Source organism: Rhinolophus hipposideros (genome assembly GCF_964194185.1).
Source record: "Rhinolophus hipposideros genome assembly, chromosome: 21".
Classification (NCBI taxonomy): domain Eukaryota; kingdom Metazoa; phylum Chordata; class Mammalia; order Chiroptera; family Rhinolophidae; genus Rhinolophus; species Rhinolophus hipposideros.
The window spans coordinates 20155364-20177954 of NC_138067.1; the positions used below are offsets into that span (position 1 = coordinate 20155364).

A 22591-nucleotide genomic window follows, 5' to 3' on the forward strand; every position below is an offset into this window, starting at 1 on the left:
ATGCATGACTGACAATCATTCTAAAGGGGCAGGCAGGTTTACAAGGTTAATGTCATCGTCCTGTAAAAGCAAGTGTTGTTTCAGGTCAGGCGGACCGGCAAAAAGACAGGGGTGGGTATCCGGAATAGAATCTGTGTCTTGGTTTGCCTCTAGCGGGAGGAGGAGCAAAGATCACACTTTCCTCGCTATAGGCTCTGAGCCTGGCCCAGTGCCTGCAGGTTGGAGGTGGAAATAGGAAAGGAGAAGGGATGGCTGTGAGAAACAAGCATCCAAAGTACCAGCTAATGAATGCCGCTACCCCCCCCCCCATCTTTGGAATGCATTTGAAGAACTAACACATAGGAGATAACCAGTAAGCAAAAATGGAGATGGAGAATAAGGAACCTGCGGGGGATAGGAGAAACTTAAGTCCCCGAAACCTTAGTTAACGACTCCTTTCATGGGAGTGTTCAGGCAGGCCCCCATCACACCGTGAGGTCAAACCCCTGGGACACAAGGCTCCACAGGATCAAGTCTGCGGGCGGCCAGGAGATGGGAAGTGGGCCATGGGGGAACCGGTCTAGAACGTTACAGCACCTAGTTAATCGGCAGCCAGTCCATCACATTAAATATCCAGCCGTCATGTATTACCTTTCAAGTGAAAATGAATAACTCCCATTAAGAGCAAAATGGGTTTGAAGTCGATTCGAGACAGATTAAAGTACTGTTATGAATGTGTGTGTTGGGAGGAGGAGAGGTCTGTGTGTAATATGCTTGTCCTTGTACTTTTTAAATAATAGATGTCTTACAAACTTATGTAGACCAGGTTACCAAGATACTGGGGTTAAAGGTCACGAGATGTGCATTCAGGGAAGAGCATCGACTTCCTGGAATATTTCCTGTGTTTGGCAATTTTTCCCCCCAAAATTATTTTGTGGCCTTATAATTTTAATGAATAAAATTGATTTTTTAAACTTGTTTATTAAAGCACACATCTATAATGACAGCATCTTAGTATCCACATCAGGACCAATTTCAAAGCTGAGTGTAAAGTGGAAACGTGAGCCAGGTCACTGGACTGGATGAGACAGAAAGCAGTTTGGCCAAAGAGTAAAAATTAAGCTTTCTAAACCAGTGACCTCAATGCTAAGTCAAATTATTTTTCAATGAGGGCAGTGGGTATAAATTTTCTTTCTACCATCTTCAGGAATTTTTTATTTCTTACTACTTTTAGCAAAATTCTAAAAAATGGAGTCCCACGTCCAAAACAAGTGAGAGAGCCAATCCTAAATACTGAGCAGGTTTGGGAATGACTAAATCCAACCATGTTGTGAGTTTTTTACGCTGGAGGAGCCCTGCTTTGTCCTGGTTAAACCCTGAGCCTGGCTGCTTTCTCATCCAAATCTTCCAGCTCCCTTTGCACGCTTCAGAGAACTTCCACCAACTTCCGTATCCACTGTTTGCTACTGTAGTCATGTGACTCCTCATTAATTAGTGTTTTGGGTTTTTTTCGTGAAGTGGGATGCAGAGGGCATGGTTTGGGCAAACAGATAGGAAACATTCCCGCATATCATTCACTCTGAATAAACTTTTGTGTCTGGAGCTTTGGCTAGATTGTAAGTTAGATTCATGCCCTGCCTTGTTCTACTCTTCAATTCCCAAACTCTTCCCCAAAAGCAAGTTGCTGAACCCAGAGTTATTTGTATGCAGGTATCTGTGTGAACCTTTCTCAGGTCACATTTATCACGTCTTCTGCAATGTGCTGTGCTGTGATTCCAAGAGCTGGCCAGTAAAGTTGGGGCACACAGTTTATCACATTTGTGAAAACAGAGTGTGTCTGGCAGTCAAGTGGACTAGTGGTTGGTGAAGCCATTGGTGAGACTCCCCTCTGCCCCCCACCTTCAGCTCTCATGCCTCCCACAAGCCAGTGGATTATGTCTTGATGTGGGAGGTCAGACTAGACTGAATTTAGCTCAATCCAGCTCAGCCTTGGAGTCCATTTCTTTACTTTTCTTTCTTAGTGTTCAGTTGTTAGTGACAGAAAATTCATGGGGGGCTGGTGGCAGGGGGAGAAGAAACACTTGCTTCTTTTCCAACATGCTCAATAAGTTGGTCCGGATGCTCATCCTGCTTGAATTTTGGTGTTTCAAGAAAATCCTGTGCGATAAATGACTGTTGACTGTCACCCAACACGCGCCCTGTGGGAGCCGGCCTGGTCTGGCCGGGGTACTGCATCTTCTGCTTTTTCCTCCAGCATCGTCCAGCCAAGCAGAAAAGGAGCTGACAGATTCTCCTGCAACCTCCAAACGCATCTCCTTCCCAGGTAGCTCGGAGTCGCCTCTGTCTTCGAAGAGACCAAAACCATCAGAGGAGACCAAAGCGGAGCAGGTGAGGCGGGAACGGCCTGCTGCTGGGGGCGGGGGAGCGTTTCAGGTATCGGTGGGGACTGAGCTCATGGGCAGACAGACCGGCGGGCTTGGGGCGGGCATGGTCGCTGGTGGGAACTGCAGATTCAGCCAAAGGGCTGGGTGTGTCCCCACAGATGTACCAGTGTCCCTACTGCAAGTACAGCAGCGTGGACGTGAACCGGCTGCGGGTGCACGCCATGACGCAGCACTCCGTGCAGCCCCTCCTGCGCTGCCCACTGTGCCAGGACATGCTCAGCAACAAGACCCACCTGCAGCTGCACCTCACACACCTGCACAGCGTGGCGCCCGATTGCGTTGACAAGCTCATTATGACGGTAAGAGCCAGCAGCAGGGCCCCGGGGCTCTTCCTTCCCAGGGGTCAACAGCGAGGCAGTAACATGGACAGGATACCATGGTGTTGGACGAGAAGGCCAGTGGAGAGCCAGTGGAGAGCAGGAAATGTCAGAAGCGGGCCTGGGCCTGTGACTTCTGTCCTACTGTGCCTACCTTAGACTTGGCACTACTGTGGCCCAAAGAGCTGGATCTGTACGATTCTCATGCTTTCCTCGTCATCCTCTCCCTGAGGAATGTGGAGGCCTAGAGTAGCTCACCTTTTATGTGAAGAGACTGTTACTTAGATTCTCGAAACCTTTACTGTGCAGGTCATGCTCTGCTCTCATATTTCATCCTTACAAGAATCTGACACATTTACATTAATGGCTGAGGAAAGAGGCTCAGAGAAGTTAACTGACTTGATGTCACTTGTAAGGCGGAGTTGAGATGTGACCCCACATTTTACACCTCTAGGAGTGTAGCCCTGTAACGTGGGCATCTCTCGAGTGGACACTTTTATTCTCAGAGCAGGAAAGTGGTCAGTTGGAAAGCACGTGTTGATTCTTGAACGAGGGCTTTACATTTTGAACCTGACTGCGTACAGGGTGCTATACCTGCAGGTTTTGAAAGCGTGGCTCTAAGTGGCTTCTATAAACATGGCCCAGAAGGTTAGTTATAAACATTTAAATCTAATTGTAAAACTTTACAAAGTACCACAGGTAACACTAATGTCCTACTTTCTGTCTATGCTGGGGCTGCGCTAAAAGCCCTTTCCTGATCACTAGAGGAAAAACCGCCAAAGAAAAATATTTCTCCAACTTATTTCAACAGTGGAATGATGAGAAGTTAATTTGATTGCCTTTTCGTGTGAAGATTCCCAGAGACTTAGTCTGTTCAGAATTCCATGGTACAACGTGTGGGTCACAGACATAACCTCTAGGCATTTCCCATTCCCTTTGGTTACGCAAAATTAACGAGTAACGTTGTAAGTGACATTTAGTCATGAGGAACATATCATTGATGGTGCATCAAGAGAACTGTAGCCCCCAGTGGGGCAACGCAAAGGTGACCTAGCATGAGTTTCATTTCAGAGTTCTTTCAACTATAAATTCACTTTCCATGGGTATTTTCAAATAGACTGGTTAACATTGTTGAAAGTTTCTCTGTAAGTGGAAACCTCCTTCTTTGCATGGGTGGCTTTCTGTAGGTGTTACAGGTTTCCTTGGCATTCTCACCAGCCTTATTTGGAAATAACAAGGGGAATTTTCTTAGGCCTCATCACACTTCCCACTGATGGCCTGGAACCATGGGAGCTTAAAGGTACAGAAAGAGATGTGGGGAGAGAAGCATTTTCAACACCTAGCTACATTTTCCTTTTGCTGAGGTGATCATTTTTCCTGTTTAATGTAAATCTGGTCTAGGATGGGGGCCTACAGTAATCTGTATGGTTTCCTTTGTACATCTCTAAGGACTAGAGTATAAATTATATTTCAAATATCCATTGTTTGTCACGTTTTTAGAACAACAGTAATATTTAGTCACAGAGGTAACATTTCAAGTAGTGAGTCTGGTGGTCATTGTGAATCTTCTTATTGACCAACAGTCTTTAAGGGCGATGTTAGTGTTGTGATTGCTTGGGTACCAATCCCTGAGATATTTCGGGTGTTACTCACTCACTGGCACCTTCTAAAGCAGTGACTCTCAGCCTTTATGGAGACTGATGAAAAAGATTCAGGAGCTTTCCTAGGTTATTGTGTGTAAAGTTTGACAACCACTGTTAAGATCTCCATTGAGTATTATGCATATGGAAAATTGTGCAGTTCCAGGGAGCACAGGGATACCCTAAAATTCACCCATGTAACCAGGTTGATAAACCTTGTCCTAGAAGAATCCCTGACACCCTAATTCATGCTCCCGAAAGGGGCTGTTCTTAGCACCTTGTACCGAATCCCCTGGGCACCTCATTGTCCCACAGCGGGCAATGGAGATGTTTTCTAGACGTTTCTGAAAAGTGTGCAAATTGTGGGGAATGTGCTGATTATAGAAAGTCCATTTGCTAGAAACAAAAGAAAGTTAATGGATTCAGAAATAAAGTTGAAGTTGTAGGAAACGTAGTTACACAAGGGTTTTAACTCTTAAAGGTGTGTGTAAGGCTGACTTTGGTACTGTCTCTTTGCATGAGAAGATGGAGTTATTGCCTGGCTGTCAGTATTGAATTAGTTCTCAAGTTATGAGGATGGTTTGCATTGAGCTAAATGGAGCATTTCCACCTAGATCCTTAATTCCAGTAGGAAACGATGAGCAGCCTCGGCGCTAGGAGAATTTGTGGCCTCCCTTAAGGTGCGCCCAGAATCCTGCCTGAGGACTAGATCTGGGTTGCTGCCCTGATGAATCAAAACAGATGCCATATCCTTCCTCTGAAAAGTTTGGTGTTAAAACAAAATTTGCATTTGTTTTACAACTAAGTGATTATAATGAACCTTGTGGTTACAAAACCATGCCCCCAGGGTATTTTACGGTAATCTTATTAGAAAATTGACCATGGGGAAGTAAGTATTGGTTAGTCTTTCTGACTATAAATCTGTTTGTTCCTGCCCAACTGGGGCAGGAAAATCGGAAAACAGCATGTTGAGAAATGCCCCTCAAATCACAGCTCCATTTTCTAAACGGTATCATTAAGGAATGGCCAATGCACATCCTCCAACAGGAGAAAGTCACGTGGGTGTTGTCCCTGAGTGGCTAGGGTGAACAGAGTGAGAGGAGAGAGTCTTCTTCCTTGCCCAATGGTTTGACAGAGTTAGGTGCCGGGGGCTGCAAAATAGGAAAAGCTGGCAAAAATCCACCCAATGGACCATTCCTGGCAGATGTAGGGTGTGTCTATGGTATCTAAAGCTATAAATTCTGGTAAATATTTTTTGCTGTCTAGGTCCAAGGTCTTAGAATCTGGCTTGAATTGGGTTTCAGTCCCTCTAAAAGTAAATTCCACCCTGATAAATGGAAATAGATTACTTTCTACACAATGTCTTTCCGTTCAGTTGTAAATGGAGAGTGTTTTGAGGAGGCTTCATTTAATAATACCTTATCAGACAGCTTTCAGGAACCTGCAGTGTCTAATATGTCTGTTGCTATGGTAACAGCTGCTTGCTTATGCTCTGCATCTCATATCTGTGTCTTCCATGGGTCCCCTTCTTTTTACCAATGAAGGGGCTTGAAAAATATTCTCCACTGGGAACAATTGCAGCTCTGGCCCTCCACTGTGGAAACTGCACCCACAGCACTTCATTCTGCTTGGCCTACTGGAAACTGAGCTCCAAAGGGTATCTTTACACACGTCATATGAAAGAAAGCAACCTGTAAAGCTTAAGGGTGAGGAGACAGTGCCCCTCCAGACCTGAGTGAGCAGCCCGCCCCGAATGTCAGTTCCACAGAGCTCTCACCTATTTACAGTGAACTTAGAGATTTCAAATCGGTGCTGAGGGTGGAGGAGCTGCAGCTCGGGGCCCTTGTTTTCCCACTCTTTTCAGAGAAGGAGGGTCGAGGGTGTGGGGGACATCTTTCTAGCCCTAAGTGCGAAGGAAAAGACCACCTACCATGCATTTCAATACTCTTAAATTATTCAAATTGGTCACTATCACTGTAAGTGACAGGACACACCACTGGGATCCTGGAGCATTAATATGGGAAAATTGTCTTTGTTCCTTGATCACAGAACAAAATGTGACCTCACAGTGGAGATGTGGATTGGCTCCTGAGCAGCCCAGGAACACCTTTCTCTAGCCCTTCGTCTTCTCTCCCTTTGGTAGTTTTTATTATTCTGTATTTTTGTGCATGCAGAGATTTCCCTTCTCTGCTCCTCTATTTCCTCCCTCCCTCCCTTCTTCTTTCTCTCTCTCTCTCTCAAGCAATAGTTTGTCTCCTGTGATTTTTTTTTTCCAGGCAGTATCTGTGTTTTTCTGGACTCATTGTGTGCCTGTACCTCAATGAGCCTCTGGGACAGGCTGGCCGTTTGCCCCTCCCCCCAACACACACACACACACACACACACACACACACACACACACACACACACACACACACGGGCTCTCTGGTGGCCACTGGCCCTGGGGCTGTCTCACCCGCCTGGGTACCAGCTCTCTCACTTTGTCTCCATCTCAGAGGAAGGTAATGAAAATAATCGGGCTTCATTAATTCCAAGCCCTGTGAGATGATAGCCATTTGGAGCCTGTTTGCCAATTAGATGGTCTAAATTAGAAGTGACCTTGGTATACTGCCACTGCTTGCCTCTCTGAGTCTAATGAAGCTCTTCTCTCCAATTCATTCTCCTCAGCTTGCTCTCTCTCCTCTCTCTCTCCCTCTCGTGTCTCTCTCTCTCTCTCTCTCTCTCTCTCTCTCTCTCTCTCAACTGTTCATGCATTTCCTGTTCTCCCACCCACTTCCTTTTTCAGTCTTTTTCATTCTTTGTTTTAAAATCTGGTTCATGGTCACATTTGTTTCTGGCCCACATGAATGTTAATGTAGGCCTTCAGGTTTCCTCTTGGGTTTTATGTTTTAGAAAACAAAACAAAAGGACAGACAACCACACAGAAGATATTTTAGAAAGAAAATGAGACAAAGAGAAACTAGGCCCTGTAGACTCTGTGGTCCGGTGCCCAGCCTGGCACATCTGGAAAGTAGTGAAGGAAGGAAAAAAAACTCTGAAGCTCTGCTGTCAAGAGGTGCCCTGGTCTGCTGGCTGCATTAGTGCAGAGACCAGCTGGCAGGCCCCGGCCGCCGTCTAGGTGCAGGAGAGGAAGTGAGCACCTGGCCTGACTGGAGTGATGGGCTTTAGATACGCCACTAGCTAGAATGCTCAGCTCTGGAAGCAGGTGGGTTTTAACTTCATGCTTAAATTTTTCTAACAGAACCTCCTCACAAGGATATAGAAACTGGCCAGGTCTGTGCCAAGAGGGCCCGTGTCCGAGGCTCTCCTTCTTTTTCCCCCGTCTCTAAGTTTCTTCATTCTATTGATTTTCACTGAAAAGTGAAGGATTTGAGCGCTCCTTTGGGAGTCTAGGTTTTGGCAAGTCTATACTCACTTGAAAAAGGGAGCCTTTCAGAAAGAAGCCCCACTTAAGGTAAACAACGCCTAGGCTGTAGGGATGAGGGTCTCAGAGAAACCAGGTTCAGTACTTTTTCTAAAAAACTATCTTTGCTTTCCAGCCTGTGGAACTTGTTGGTTGCACGGATGTAAGCTCAGACAGGGTGGCCCTCAGAGCTGAATTTGCATGAACAGGCCTGTAAGAACTTGGCAAAATACACGGCATGGTTGGTCAGGGTGTTGTGTTTGGCCATTCCACATCCATGACCTGGAGAAGGCAAAGAGGGTGCAATGCTCCTTATAATCCCAGCTTCTTCTGCCAAGGAAGAGTAAACATTGGCGGCCTCTACCAAATGTCATAGTGGGTACCAGGCCCACAGCGAAGCCTCTGGGTTGAATAAGATGTGTCCTTGGGGCTTTAGGGTCCACTCACCTCAGAAATTTAAAAGGCATTAAATCATCATCATAAATGTAATGGTGTACTGAACGAGAGGTACCGTGTTTCCCCGAAAATGAGACCTAGCCGGACCATCAGCTCTAATGCGTCTTTTGGAGAAAAATTAATATAAGACCCGGTCTTATTTTACTATAATAAAAGAATAATCTTTATAGGACCCGGTCTTATATTAATTTTTGCTCCAAAAGACGTATTTGAACTGGTGGTCCGGCTAGGTCTTATTTTTGGGGAAACACGGTAGGAACCAGTTATTTGTGAACCCATGTCACCTCTCTGAGTAGTCAAGAGCAATCAACTTGAGTCCATGGATTTCCCTCTAGGTAGCCTGTGATTTCCCAAAATTATCTGCAGTCGTCTGTGTGTGAGAGTCTTGACCTAGGAGTCTACGGCTTTGATCGGATGTTCTACAGAGTGTATGACCTCCGAAAGGTCAGTTGCTCTGGATTGTGAGCTTCTTTGGGCATGGGGGCCAGGAGTTCCTCTCACAAGCAGGCAGCACAAGGATCTGAACAGTGTTTACTGAGTGATGGTCAGTGACTGGAAGAGCAGAGTCACCTGAGACCCTTTCTTCTCAACAGCTAAGTTCTGACATTGCCAAGCTTGAGGATTTTTAGTATCACTGTGGAACTCTTCTGTTTCTGTTGTTATATATGAGAATTGCTTAGACTTGAAGAGTTTCAGCGTCAGAGCAGAACTCCACGCTTCCCTTATTAAACATGAGACCTGTTTACTTCTTAGGAAGATTAGAGCCACTGTTTGTTTTTCAAACTTTCAGCACCTCAGCTCAGATGATGGTTTCTTCCTACATTCCCATCAGCTCTGCACAGACTGGAAGGAATGTAGTTGACCTGGCTCAGAGGGTGGGAGGAACACATGTGGTATCGAGAAGGTTACCATGGAACTGCCCTTTGCATGGCTGAGGCTAGTCTTGAGGGACCCAAATTCTGAGGAAGTAATGGCTCTCATCCATTGAATGAGAGAAAACTTTCGTTTTACTTTTGGTTAAAAGTCTGTTTCAATAGTCTTAGGTTCCCTCTCTACATTAAAGGGTAGAATATGGGGCACATAATTTAACATAGTCGATGTTTATGGGCATACAGATTATTAGAAGAATTCATCAACGTGGATGATATAGTCAGTGTAGAAAGTGTGGGTGTTTGGACTGACTGTGTGCTGTTAATCCAGCCAAACCTAAAAGTTTGTGTTTGGCTTTGAGTCTATGGATGGGGTAGAGCAGTAGGCAGAGGAAGACAGGGAAGGGGGAGATCGTATGTGTACACACGTGTTGTCTGTGCAGGGGAGCTGGTGGTGGGGCCCAGTTATTTGAGAGCCTCTGAATGCATATTCGGGGTGGCTCTGGACATGCTGTAGCCAGGTTTTGTCCTCTGAAAAACTGACATGCTCCAGTGCGCCTTGCGAACGGGAAGGTCTACAGAACAGTGCTCAACACAGCTGAATGACTGCCTTTCTCACTGACTCTGAGCTGCCCATCAGAGACTGTGGCTGGGATAGTCTGAACCTCCCACACAGTTTGGGTAGCCAGATATGACTGAAAAACAAGGGGGGGGGGTGCCAAGGCAAATATTGAAGGAACTCGTCTTTGGCCAACTCTGTTTTTCCTCAGTGAGTAGAACGCCTCAGTGAGCTGTTGGCAGGACTCGATTTGTGAAAAGCCTGCAGACTTTGAGTGAAAAACTCTGGGAGCTGGTAGAAGAGAGGGGAATGGACACAGGCACGGGAACATTAGTGTTTGGGAGCTGACATGGGGCCTCCCGTTCTCAACCTCTCTGTTCAGACACGTGAGCAGACAGACCCCACCGGAATTCTGGATCCTTAGGATCCCCTTTAGGGATGTTCGTTTTTGCCTCCTGGGAATTTGTTGCCCTTCAAAATTTTATATACCAAGCGTGTTTTCTCCTTCTCAGGGAGAGGTTGGGTACGCTAAAGATGTGAAGATGCAGGTAGATAAAAGTAATTACTTAAACACATATGGGGCAAGACGTCCAGGTTTGGAGGCCCAGATTAAGATGCAGAGGAGCACATGAGGTTGATGATTATATTTCGGGGAGAGTTAATTGATGGAAGGTGAAGGCAGACAAAGAACCGCTGCGTACTGCCTTCTTGAATCCCAATCAGGAATTATGATTAAAGTCGCGGCGAGACAACAGAGGCCTGATGAATTGGTGTCTTTTTTTTCCCTTTTTTGCCGTCATTCACACTTGATTGACTTCAACCTTTCAAGTGCAAAAGTCTCTCTTTTCCATTATTATTCATAGCCATCTGAGTTTTTCTAATTAAAGTGTATGAAAACAATTACTGATCCGTCGTACTGAGTCTGTTAGAGAGGATGTCTGCCTTACTGTAATGTGTATAAAAAGCCCACAGTTTTCTATAATGATGTGCAGCTGAGGTGTTAGATAATTTTATTCTTTTTTACTCTGTAGGGCTTTTTTTTATTTCTCATGATTCATTTTTCATAATTCCGAAAGATCCCAAGAAAGGACTGATCTTGCAGCTACAACCGAGAAAGGATGTGGGGGGGAGTCTTTTTTCCTTTCCCTTTCTCCCCCTCTTGCCCCCAACCTGTGCTCCCCCTTGGCTGAGGACTATAAATTAATCGGTGACCTTTCACTTCTTGGATTCCCGCTGGACTTCCCAAGCACACCGGTCAGAAATGCTTTCTGTTAGAAAGAAAATAGATGGAACGAGTTTGGCAATCTCCGCTCCGTTCCTAATGATCCATCAAAGCTAGCCGTACCCAGCTGCCGACGAGCTTTGTGTGAGGGTGCAGGTGTCTGTGAGAGCAGGAATTCTGTCACACATGTTCACCTGCCATGCACCTGTTCTTGGTAAACCCGGGGTTTCTCGGAAGCCCTCTCCGTGTGCCTATTGCTTAATTTTCCCACCTATTGGCATCTGGGTTGCCGAAATTATGCTAATCCCCCTACATGTTTTGGGAAGTTTCCTTTTTGGTGTTTATGGGGACAGTTGTCTGGGTTTCCTCTACCAGTCAAGCCTGTCACTGATGAGTCTAGTAACATGTCAGCAGCTATTTTGAGCAAGGCCAGGATCTTCCAACCATTCAAATTTAACAATTTATTTAAAATATTTAATTTTGAACAGTAATCTAGGGGTTCAAGTTGTTACAAGTGCAGACATTATGATGATATTCACGTTGTTGATGGGAAACTAAGGCCTGCAAGTGGGGCTGGGCGCTGTGTAGAATTGTTCACGGTGACTAGTTTCTGTTCCTGTAACCTCTAGGTCAGTTCATTTCTCAGGCTGTCATCAAACGGGAGAGGATTTCTGATGCATTTGAGAATATTATCACCAACTGCCTTCCCACCCTACAGCAGGCAAAGGGATACTGCTTCTTTTTAAACAAAGAAACTTTTATCCCGACATTGAATATTGAGGGCTGCTTATCACATTAATGTCGGGCAAATGATAAGTGGTTTTGGACAAGCTTCTGGCCAGATGGCAGGGAAGCCTAGAGAAATGTCTGAGGATCTGACCTAAAATGATAGCTCTTTTGATCTGGGCTAATTCTGGAATCGCTCTATTAGGAAACAATGGCCATGGTCAGAGTGGGGCTACCCTGTTGCAGAAGGCTGTGCAGGGCATCCTCTGTGGCTGGGACAGCAGCCAGAGGTTCCGTCTGACACTCTGTACCTTGGGCAAAGACCCCAGAAGAAATCCTAGCTTAAGTGAGTCAAAAGAAATGTTCGTTTGCACTTGATCTCAGCTTGTAAAGGGTTACAAAATGTTTCCTGGAAAATCTGCCAATGTGTCTGCATGTCCTTAGCCTTCCTTTGTTCTCTTCTCTTCTTCTTACCCTTTCCTTTGCTCTTATTCCCCTCCTCTTCTTGCCTGAATACATTTTGAAAACAGTACTACAATGCTCCCTGCTTCAAGATTACAGTGTACTTTACTAGGTATGATTTAATTAGGGCCCTTATTATGTTTTCAGCAGCTTAAGGTGGGCCTTTCAACTTATCTACCTAATTGGTTGCACAAGAAGTTTCACAGCCCATGACAAAACATTGTCAGTGATCAAAGTCAAAATTCTGCATAAAGGAAAAATATTAATAATGAGATTATTCTTCAAGTGTGCACTGCTAATTATGTCCAGAATGTAACCGTAGAAACACTTTTGACTGATGTGAGCTTTGTCTAATAAACATGAATCTTCAGTGAGCTATGAAAAGTGACACCTCCAGCTTTGCACTGGTGAAGGCTAATTTTGCTTATTAAATAATTTTTACACATTTCCCTGTTTTGTGTCTCTTTCCTCTCCATTTGACTCTCCTTGTTTCTCTGCCTCTTGCTCCTCAGGTGACCACCCCTGAGATGGTGATGCCCAGCAGCATGTTCCTCCCAGCAGCGGTTCCAGATCGAGACGGGAGCTCCAATGTGGAGGAGACGGGAAAGCACCCTGGTTAGTGGCAGTATTCTTGACCCCTGCGAAGGGAAACAAAATGAAACGTTGGGCCAGAATGTTCACAGACCGAGGGGGCCAAGAATCCTTTCCTAAGCTGAGTGCAACCGATCAAGAGATGAGGGGCACTGTCGTAGCTACTTTCTCCTTTAGTTCTTGGCATGTATTTGTATACTCTTCATATGGTTTAAAGTGAAAGAAAAATCAGGTGAGAACCAGAGGGATTTCGGTGGTCGCATGTCCCCTTAGGGAATGAATGACCAGAGAGTCAGTCAATAGACCCGTAACTCACCATCCTAAGCTGCTAAACACGCCATCTCCGAGGACTTAATTGTTGGGACTCGTGGAGCACGTAGGTGATTTCAGGGCACTGGGGTAGTTGTCTCTCTAATAGCTGCCTCTGCACAAAGTTCTTCTTTGAGTCTTTTGGGATTGCCTTCGGGTGCAGCATTGGGTGCGTGTGGAGAGAACGTTGTTGTAAACATGGGTGATGTTGGTGGTGGTGCCCTTTGGTGGTTCCTAGCAAGACAGATCATTAGACCTCCGTTTATGAGGCTCTCCGACCGTGTTTCCCCGAAAATAAGACCTAGCCAGACCATCAGCTCTAATGTAGGCTTTGGAGCAAAAAAATGCATCTTTTGGAGTAAAATAACACCAGGTCTTATATTAATTTTTGCTCCAGAAGACGCATTAGAGCTGATGGTCTGGCTAGGTCTTATTTTCGGGGAAACATGGTACATTTTCACCTCTTGTCAGAAAGAATTAAGTTGAGATCCCTTGTGATTTTTCCATATGAGGTAGTGGACAGCTGACCTGAAAAAGGGTCAGGATATTTACGGGTGTGATGAATCTCACTGTAGAAAAAAAAATTACTGTATTTTTATAGCTGGCCACTCGAATGTTCATTGCTTATTGAATAGAGATGACAAGAGATCACATTATAACCAAAAAATAAGTGCCTCAAAACATATATATTCCAACATTTCTTAAATTACAATGGACAGCGTTCTCATAAATTCTTCATAACTTAGGACAGCATTAATTCACATATTCTGCAATTCCGGTCCATGTAAAAGGTGAATTCAGTCGAAAATCTTCAAAACCTTCAAACCCGTCCTTGAGAAATTGAGGATTCTGAGTCAAGCAATTAAATATCATCAAAAAGACAGATTGCGATATGATCCAGGCCTATTCTGAGTCAACACTTTTTGTATTTTATTCCTCTCTATTCATGTGTACCTGCTTATAACATGCACTCTACTGGGGTGGGAGTGGGTGGTGGGGGAGAAAGTGGGAGGCTGTGTAGAGAGATTCTCTGTTCAGGTTGGGTGTCTCCCTCATCATAAGTTTCTGTGTTCAGGAAGCCTTGCTAGGTAGACAGTTCAGGGTGCTATCCTGGAAACAAAGCCCTCTTTATCATTGGGCTTGATTTTTTTTTTTTTTTTTTTTTTTTTTACAGAAACCTCAGAGGATCTTGGAAAGAACATCCTGCCCTCCGTGAGCACAGAGCACAGTGGAGACCTGAAACCCTCTCCTGCTGACCCAAGCTCTGTGAGAGAAGACTCGGGCTTCCTGTGCTGGAAGAAGGGATGCAACCAGGTTTTTAAAACTTCTGCTGCTCTTCAGACGCACTTCAACGAGGTACACGCCAAGAGGCCCCAGCTGCCCGTGTCGGATCGCCACGTATACAAGTACCGCTGTAATCAGTGCAGTCTGGCTTTCAAGACCATTGAGAAGCTGCAGCTCCATTCTCAGTACCACGTGATCCGAGCTGCCACTATGTGCTGTCTTTGTCAGCGCAGTTTCCGAACTTTCCAGGCTCTGAAGAAACACCTTGAGACGAGCCACCTGGAGTTGAGCGAGGCTGACATCCAGCAGCTTTATGGTGGCCTTCTGGCCAATGGGGACCTCCTGGCAATGGGAGACCCCACCCTGGCCGAGGACCACACCATAATCGTTGAGGAAGACAAGGAGGAAGAGAGTGACCTGGAAGAGAAACAGAGCCCAACAGGCAGTGACTCTGGGTCTGTACAAGAAGACTCGGGCTCAGAACCGAAGAGAGCTCTGCCTTTCAGAAAAGGCCCCAACTTCACCATGGAGAAATTTCTAGACCCTTCTCGCCCTTACAAGTGTACTGTCTGCAAGGAATCTTTCACTCAAAAGAATATCCTGCTTGTGCACTATAATTCTGTCTCCCACCTGCATAAGTTAAAGAGAGCCCTTCAAGAATCAGCAACTGGTCAGCCAGAACCCACCAGCAGCCCAGACAACAAGCCCTTTAAGTGTAACACTTGTAACGTGGCCTACAGCCAGAGTTCCACCTTGGAGATCCACATGAGGTCTGTGTTGCATCAAACCAAGGCCCGGGCAGCCAAGCTGGAGGCTGCAAGTGGCAGTAGCAATGGGACCGGGAACAGCAGCAGCATCTCCCTGAGCTCCTCCACCCCAAGTCCCGTGAGCACCAGTGGCAGTAACACCTTCACCACCACCAACCCAAGCAGTGCTGGCCTCGCTCCGAGTTCCAGCTTACTGAGCCAAGTACCCACTGAAAGTGTAGGGATGCCGCCCCTGGGGAATCCCATCGGTGCCAATATTACTTCCCCTCCAGAGCCCAAGGAGGCCAATCGGAAGAAGCTGGCAGATATGATTGCATCGAGGCAGCAGCAGCAGCAGCAGCAGCAGCAGCAGCAGCAGCAGCAGCAGCAGCAGCAGCAGCAAGCACAGACGCTGGCCCAGGCCCAAGCTCAGGTTCAAGCCCACCTGCAGCAGGAGCTGCAGCAGCAGGCGGCCCTGATCCAGTCTCAGCTGTTTAACCCCACCCTCCTCCCTCCCTTCCCCATGACCACCGAGGCCCTGCTCCAGCTGCAGCAGCAGCAGCATCTCCTCTTCCCCTTCTATATCCCCAGCGCCGAGTTCCAGCTCAACCCCGACGTGAGCTTGCCGGTGACCAGTGGGGCTCTGACACTGACCGGGGCGGGCCCGGGCCTCCTGGAAGATCTGAAGGCTCAGGTTCAGATGCCACAGCAGAGCCACCAGCAGATCCTGCAGCAGCAGCAGCAGCAGCAGCAGCAGCAAAGCCAGCTTTCTCTGTCCCAGAGTCACTCTGCCCTCCTACAGCCAAGCCAGCATCCTGAAAAGAAAAACAAACTGGTCGTCAAAGAAAAAGAAAAAGAAAGCCAGAGAGAGAGAGACAGTGCGGAAGGGGGAGAGGGCAGCACGGGACCAAAGGAGTCTCTGCCAGATGCCTTGAAGGCCAAGGAGAAGAAAGACTTGGCCGCAGGGGGCAGTTCCGAGCCTTCCATGCTTCCTCCGCGCATCGCCTCAGATGCCAGAGGGAACGCCACCAAGGCCTTGCTGGAGAACTTTGGCTTTGAGCTGGTCATTCAGTACAACGAGAACAAGCAGAAGGTGCAGAAGAAGAATGGCAAGACCGAGCAAGGAGAGAACCTGGAAAAGCTCGAGTGTGACTCCTGCGGCAAGTTGTTTTCCAACATCTTGATTTTAAAGAGTCATCAAGAGCATGTTCATCAAAATTACTTTCCCTTTAAACAGCTGGAGAGGTTTGCCAAGCAGTACAGAGAGCACTACGATAAACTGTACCCGCTGAGGCCCCAGAGCCCAGAGGCGCCGCCGCCCCCCCCTCCGCCGCCCCCACCCCCGCTTCCGGCGGCCCCGCCTCAGCCTGCTTCCACGCCAGCCATCCCTGCATCGGCGCCACCCATCACTTCGCCTACGATTGCACCGGCCCAGCCCTCCGTGCCGCTCACCCAGCTCTCCATGCCCATGGAGCTGCCCATCTTCTCACCACTGATGATGCAGACCATGCCCCTGCAGACCTTGCCGGCGCAGCTGCCCCCTCAGCTCGGCCCTGTGGAGCCTCTGCCTGCGGACCTGGCTCAGCTCTACCAGCATCAGCTCAACCCGAGCCTGCTCCAGCAGCAGAACAAGAGGCCTCGCACCAGGATCACAGATGACCAGCTCCGAGTCCTGCGCCAGTATTTTGATATTAACAACTCCCCCAGTGAAGAGCAGATCAAAGAGATGGCCGACAAGTCCGGGTTGCCCCAGAAAGTGATCAAGCACTGGTTCAGAAACACTCTCTTCAAAGAGCGGCAGCGTAACAAGGACTCCCCTTACAACTTCAGCAACCCTCCCATCACCAGCCTGGAGGAGCTCAAGATCGACTCCCGGCCGCCTTCACCGGAGCCTCAGAAGCAGGAGTACTGGGGAAGCAAGAGGTCTTCCAGAACACGGTTTACTGACTACCAGCTGAGGGTCCTACAGGACTTCTTTGACGCCAATGCCTACCCAAAGGACGATGAATTTGAGCAACTGTCTAATTTACTGAACCTTCCAACCCGGGTGATAGTGGTATGGTTTCAAAATGCCCGACAGAAGGCCAGGAAAAATTATGAGAATCAGGGAGAGGGCAAAGACGGAGAGCGGCGTGAGCTTACAAATGATCGGTATATTCGCACGAGCAACTTGAACTACCAGTGCAAAAAATGCAGCCTGGTGTTTCAGCGCATCTTTGATCTCATCAAGCACCAGAAGAAACTGTGTTACAAAGATGAGGATGAGGAGGGGCAGGATGACAGCCAAAATGAGGACTCCATGGATGCCATGGAGCTCCTGACGCCCACCAGCTCCTCCTGCAGTACCCCAATGCCCTCACAGGCTTACAGTGCCCCGGCTCCCTCAGCCAATACAGCTTCCTCCGCTTTCTTGCAGCTTACAGCAGAGGCTGATGAACTCGCCACCTTCAGTTCAAAAACAGAGGTGAGTGATGAGAAACCAAAGCAGGCAGAACCTTCCAGTGCACAGCCCAACCAAACCCAAGAAAAGCAAGGACAACCAAAGGCAGAGCTGCAGCAGCAAGACCAGCCCGAGCAGAAGACAAACCTGGCCCAGCAAAAGCTCCCACAGATGACTTCCCCCCCTTCGTTACCACAGCCTCCTCAACAAGCGCCCCCTCCGTGCCCCTTACCCCAGTCGAGCCCCAGTCCTTCTCAGCTCTCCCACCTGCCCCTCAAGCCCCTCCACACGTCAACTCCTCAACAGTTGGCCAACCTACCTCCTCAGCTCATCCCCTACCAGTGTGACCAGTGTAAGCTGGCGTTTCCATCGTTTGAGCACTGGCAGGAGCATCAGCAGCTTCACTTCCTGAGTGCACAGAACCAGTTCATCCACCCTCAGTTTCTAGACAGGTCACTGGATATGCCTTTCATGCTGTTTGACCCTAGTAACCCTCTCCTGGCGAGCCAGCTGCTCTCTGGGGCCATACCTCAGATTCCTGCAAGCTCGGCCACTTCTCCTTCGACTCCAGCCTCCACGATGAACACTCTGAAGAGGAAGCTGGAGGAAAAGGCCAGTGCGAGCCCTGGCGAAAATGACAGTGGGACGGGAGAAGAACCTCAGAGAGACAAGCGTTTGAGGACAACTATTACACCAGAACAGCTAGAAATTCTCTACCAAAAGTATCTATTAGACTCCAATCCGACGCGAAAGATGTTGGATCACATTGCGCATGAGGTGGGCTTGAAGAAACGTGTGGTACAAGTCTGGTTTCAGAACACCCGCGCCCGGGAAAGGAAAGGACAGTTCCGGGCTGTGGGCCCAGCCCAGGCCCACAGGAGATGCCCTTTTTGCAGAGCCCTCTTCAAAGCCAAGACTGCCCTGGAAGCTCATATCCGGTCCCGTCATTGGCATGAAGCCAAGAGAGCTGGCTATAACCTAACTCTGTCCGCAATGCTCTTAGACTGTGATGGGGGACTCCAGATGAAAGGAGATATTTTTGATGGAACGAGCTTTTCCCACCTACCCCCAAGCAGTAGTGATGGCCAAGGTGTTCCCCTCTCACCTGTGAGTAAAACCATGGAGTTGTCTCCCAGAACTCTGCTTAGCCCTTCTTCCATCAAGGTGGAAGGGATTGAAGATTTTGAAAGCCCCTCCATGTCCTCAGTTAATCTAAACTTTGACCAAACTAAGCTGGACAACGACGACTGTTCCTCTGTCAACACAGCCATCACAGATACCACTACCGGAGACGAGGGCAATGCAGATAACGACAGTGCGACGGGAATAGCAACAGAAACCAAATCCTCTTCTGCGCCCAGTGAAGGGCTGACCAAAGCGGCCATGATGGCAATGTCTGAGTATGAAGATCGCTTGTCATCCGGTCTGGTCAGCCCAGCCCCGAGTTTTTACAGCAAGGAATATGACAACGAAGGTACAGTGGACTACAGTGAAACCTCAAGCCTTGCAGACCCCTGCTCCCCAAGTCCTGGTGCAAGTGGGTCAGCAGGCAAATCTGGAGACAGTGGGGATCGGCCCGGGCAGAAACGTTTTCGCACTCAAATGACCAATCTGCAGCTGAAGGTCCTCAAGTCATGCTTTAATGACTACAGGACACCCACCATGCTAGAGTGTGAGGTCCTGGGCAATGACATTGGACTGCCAAAGAGAGTTGTTCAGGTGTGGTTCCAGAATGCCCGGGCAAAAGAAAAGAAGTCCAAGTTAAGCATGGCCAAGCATTTTGGTATAAACCAAACAAGTTACGAGGGACCCAAAACAGAGTGCACTTTGTGTGGCATCAAGTACAGCGCTCGGCTGTCTGTACGTGACCATATCTTTTCCCAACAGCATATCTCCAAAGTTAAAGACACCATTGGAAGCCAGTTGGACAAGGAGAAAGAATACTTTGACCCAGCCACTGTACGTCAGTTGATGGCTCAGCAAGAATTGGACCGGATTAAAAAGGCCAATGAGGTCCTCGGACTGGCAGCTCAGCAGCCAGGGATGTTCGACAATGCCCCTCTTCAGGCTCTTAATCTTCCCACGGCATATCCGGCGCTCCAGGGCATTCCTCCCGTGTTGCTCCCCGGCCTCAACAGCCCCTCCTTGCCGGGCTTTACTCCATCTAACACAGGTGGGTTCTGTTCTGGGTGATTCCGTCAGCATTAAATAGCTGACCTTTGTTCTGTGGCTACCTCCCAGACCCTCTGAGTGCTGGGCAGATGCTGTAGGAAGTTTCCCTTTCTAGTTCTCTATCAGGAACAAAACTTCAGGTCGCTTTCCTGGAGTCTCCCTAGAGCTGTGGTGTACGTGGTTCTTCACTTCCCAGTTCAGGGATGGCACCTCCTGGGTGGACTGGCCTCCTCTGAAAGCATTCTCATGCCCTGTGTTCAATAGCAAAACCAGGGTGTATGCGACAGGGAAGAACTTTTGAGAGTCCTACCATGTTAGATCCTGGGATATTTTCAAGAAAGAAGTTTCCATCATAAATGTTTCCATTCATTCATTATGGAAATCCTGATCCCATCTAGTATTTGCTGAAAATATAAAACATTTGAGTATCCTAGCTAATTCTGGATTGTGCCAAATGGAAACTCATTGAAGAGAATTGAAACCAAGTCTTTGCCCTCACCTGTGGTCCCTGCCCCCCTTTTACAGAGCTGTGTTAGTTTCTAATGAGAGTGCCTTCGTATCTGAATGCACTTACCAGGAATCTTGTATTGGGCAATGTGGTTTCGAACTTCAACATGTTTGTGTTAGTCTTCCAGACAGACAAAAAACATTAATGGTCATTTTTATGGGTATCCAACCACCCCTTCATTTCATTTTGCCCAGCTTCCTTTCTTCCCTCCCCCAACCCCCTAATTCAGTCATATACTCAGTACTGTTGTTTGTCCGCTTACTAGGGAGTTCCACAGTTGTTCTTGTGTACCTCTCATTCCTCTGTCCTCACCCCTCTTCTCTGGACGCACCTGTTTTTCCTAAGTTGGACCTTCGCCTCCACGATCCTGTGAGACTCATGCACAGGTCAGCAAGGTCCCCCCACAGCGTGCACTGACCAGTGCACATCACCAAAGGGGGGGGCCCTCAAAGTGCCTCCTTGCCTTCAGAAGTTGTCCCTGTTTCCAGGGGTTGAAGCAGTTCTGCTGCTTCCCAGAGCAGTCCCAGAGCAGTCCTGGTTTCTGCTTTAATGAGATCCAACTTTTACAGTTTTGGCAGTGTTTTACGGAACGTGAGGCTACCTCAATTCCTGGTCCCAAAGAGAAGAGCAAGAAAAGAAAGCATTAAGATGAGAAGTTGTTGCTCATATGTTGGCAAGTAATGTCACAAAATGATGTTCAAGCCAGCTAGACATAAGCCAAGAAACGAGCTATGGAAAGTGGCCAGACGTGGAATTTCCCTTCAGCCCAGGACCCTGGCATAGGGGCTTGGGAAGGCCCAACAGTTCATAATAATGTGAAAAAATTAGAATCTGAATGTCTGATCTATTCCCCTGGTTTTATAGATAAGAAAACTAAGGCTCTGGGAGGTCAAGACCATTCAGCAAGCGAGGGGAGGAGCCAGAGCTCCCGGGGCCTCCCAGCTCTCAGTATTCTGTGCTCCTCCCACAATGCCCACTAGGAGCCAGTCAGTCAACAGGTGGAAGTTCGGTGCTACTCAGGTTCTGACCACTTGGAGCGCACTCACAGTAGAAAGAGATGCTCTTAATTATTCAAAGCAGCCAGGGATGCCCCAGTTACCACCTCCTGACTGTACTGCAGCTCATAGGAGCACTGGATCTGTAATGGGAGGGAAGAAGAAACTTGGGTTTAATATGTCAGGCCCAGTGGTAAGCTCTTTCCATATGACCTTTCATGTAAATCCCTACAACCATTTACTATGGAAAGCTGCGGTTCCAAGCAGTCAGCTAACAGGCCCCAGATCACATGGCAGATGTGTGTCAGTCAGAATCCATACCGTATCAGTCTGGCTCCAGATGTGCATGGTTAAGTCTCAGGGAAGAAATGCCTTGCATGGTTCTGATCTTACAGATGAGAAAACTGAGGCCACGGAATTATTGTGGGAACATATTGAGCTACTGTATTGAACATGGCTAGTGCAGAGCTTGGTGTAAATAGCAGGGGTTCAGTAAATGTTTCTTACAATTTTGAATCCCATATGTACACTATCAGTTCAGGATACAGGAAGAAAGTCAGTTTAAAACCTTCTGACCTGGATCTTTCTCCTGAAAACTTGATGTCACAGAAATGGGGAAATCTCTAGACAGTCCTTCCTCACCCTTCCTTTTGGCTCTGGTTCCAACCTAAAACTTGGAACAGGCCCATTGCCTAGAGGAAGACAGAAAGAGCCATGTCCCAAGTTTAGAATTCATAATACATTCTGTGTTCACCTCGTTTGTGCCAATTTAACCTACGAGACTTTACTAAGTTTTTCTGAGTCAGATGCATTTCTGGTTTCAGTTCCTCCCATGTGTGCACTGAGGAAACTGGATGACTTAATCTTAGTGGTCCCTTTCTGCTGTTCTGGAAGAGTACATTAATGATGTACTTGACTATTCAAATGTGAACGGATGTTTTTCTGGGATTGGCAACTTGAGACAATGTTGTTCTCTTCGTCTGAAATTTGAGAGTTTTCAAATGCAGTGTGATAGACCAGTAAACACTACACCACTGTAACCGGAAGGCAACATTGTCTTCACCCAGGCCTGGGCTTCAGAGTGTTTTTTTCCTCACAGAGTGTCATTTACAGAACCCCCGACCACAGCTTTCTGGCAGAAGGTAGTCCGGATGAAACGGTGAGGGGCTGTAGGATTTTTGAGTTTGCATTTTGGTGCTGTCTGAAATGAAGGGGTGTATACTGTCTAGTTTTTTGGGTGTGGTGAATATAAAGGTGATCTGAAGGCTGCTGCCTGTGAATTCTTCTCCACTCCCGTCTTTTCTCAGCATCTCGTCACCCATCATACCCCACGCCCCGTGCCACTGTACTGTCTTTCTCCACCACCTTGCTAGTCTTCACGCACCTACAGCTTGATGTACCGTTTTCCCCGCTATCCGAAAATAGAACGTTCCTAGGAAACCTTTTGTTAAGCCAAAATGGCGTCAAGA

At 47.5% G+C, this 22591-nt stretch overlaps 1 protein-coding gene across 3 annotated transcripts in view; it reads left to right on the forward strand.

The window, feature by feature from the left end:
* The window catches only part of ZFHX3 (zinc finger homeobox 3), a 270690-nt gene that overhangs the window by 240650 nt on the left and 7449 nt on the right, over positions 1-22591 (forward strand). For all 3 annotated transcript variants that reach the window (XM_081032306.1, XM_081032307.1, XM_081032308.1), the window contains exons 6-9: positions 2234-2367; positions 2522-2722; positions 12590-12692; positions 14152-19620. In XM_081032306.1, coding sequence (XP_080888432.1) covers positions 2234-2367; positions 2522-2722; positions 12590-12692; positions 14152-19620 — 5907 coding nt within the window. The remainder of the gene's footprint in view (positions 1-2233; positions 2368-2521; positions 2723-12589; positions 12693-14151; positions 19621-22591) is intronic.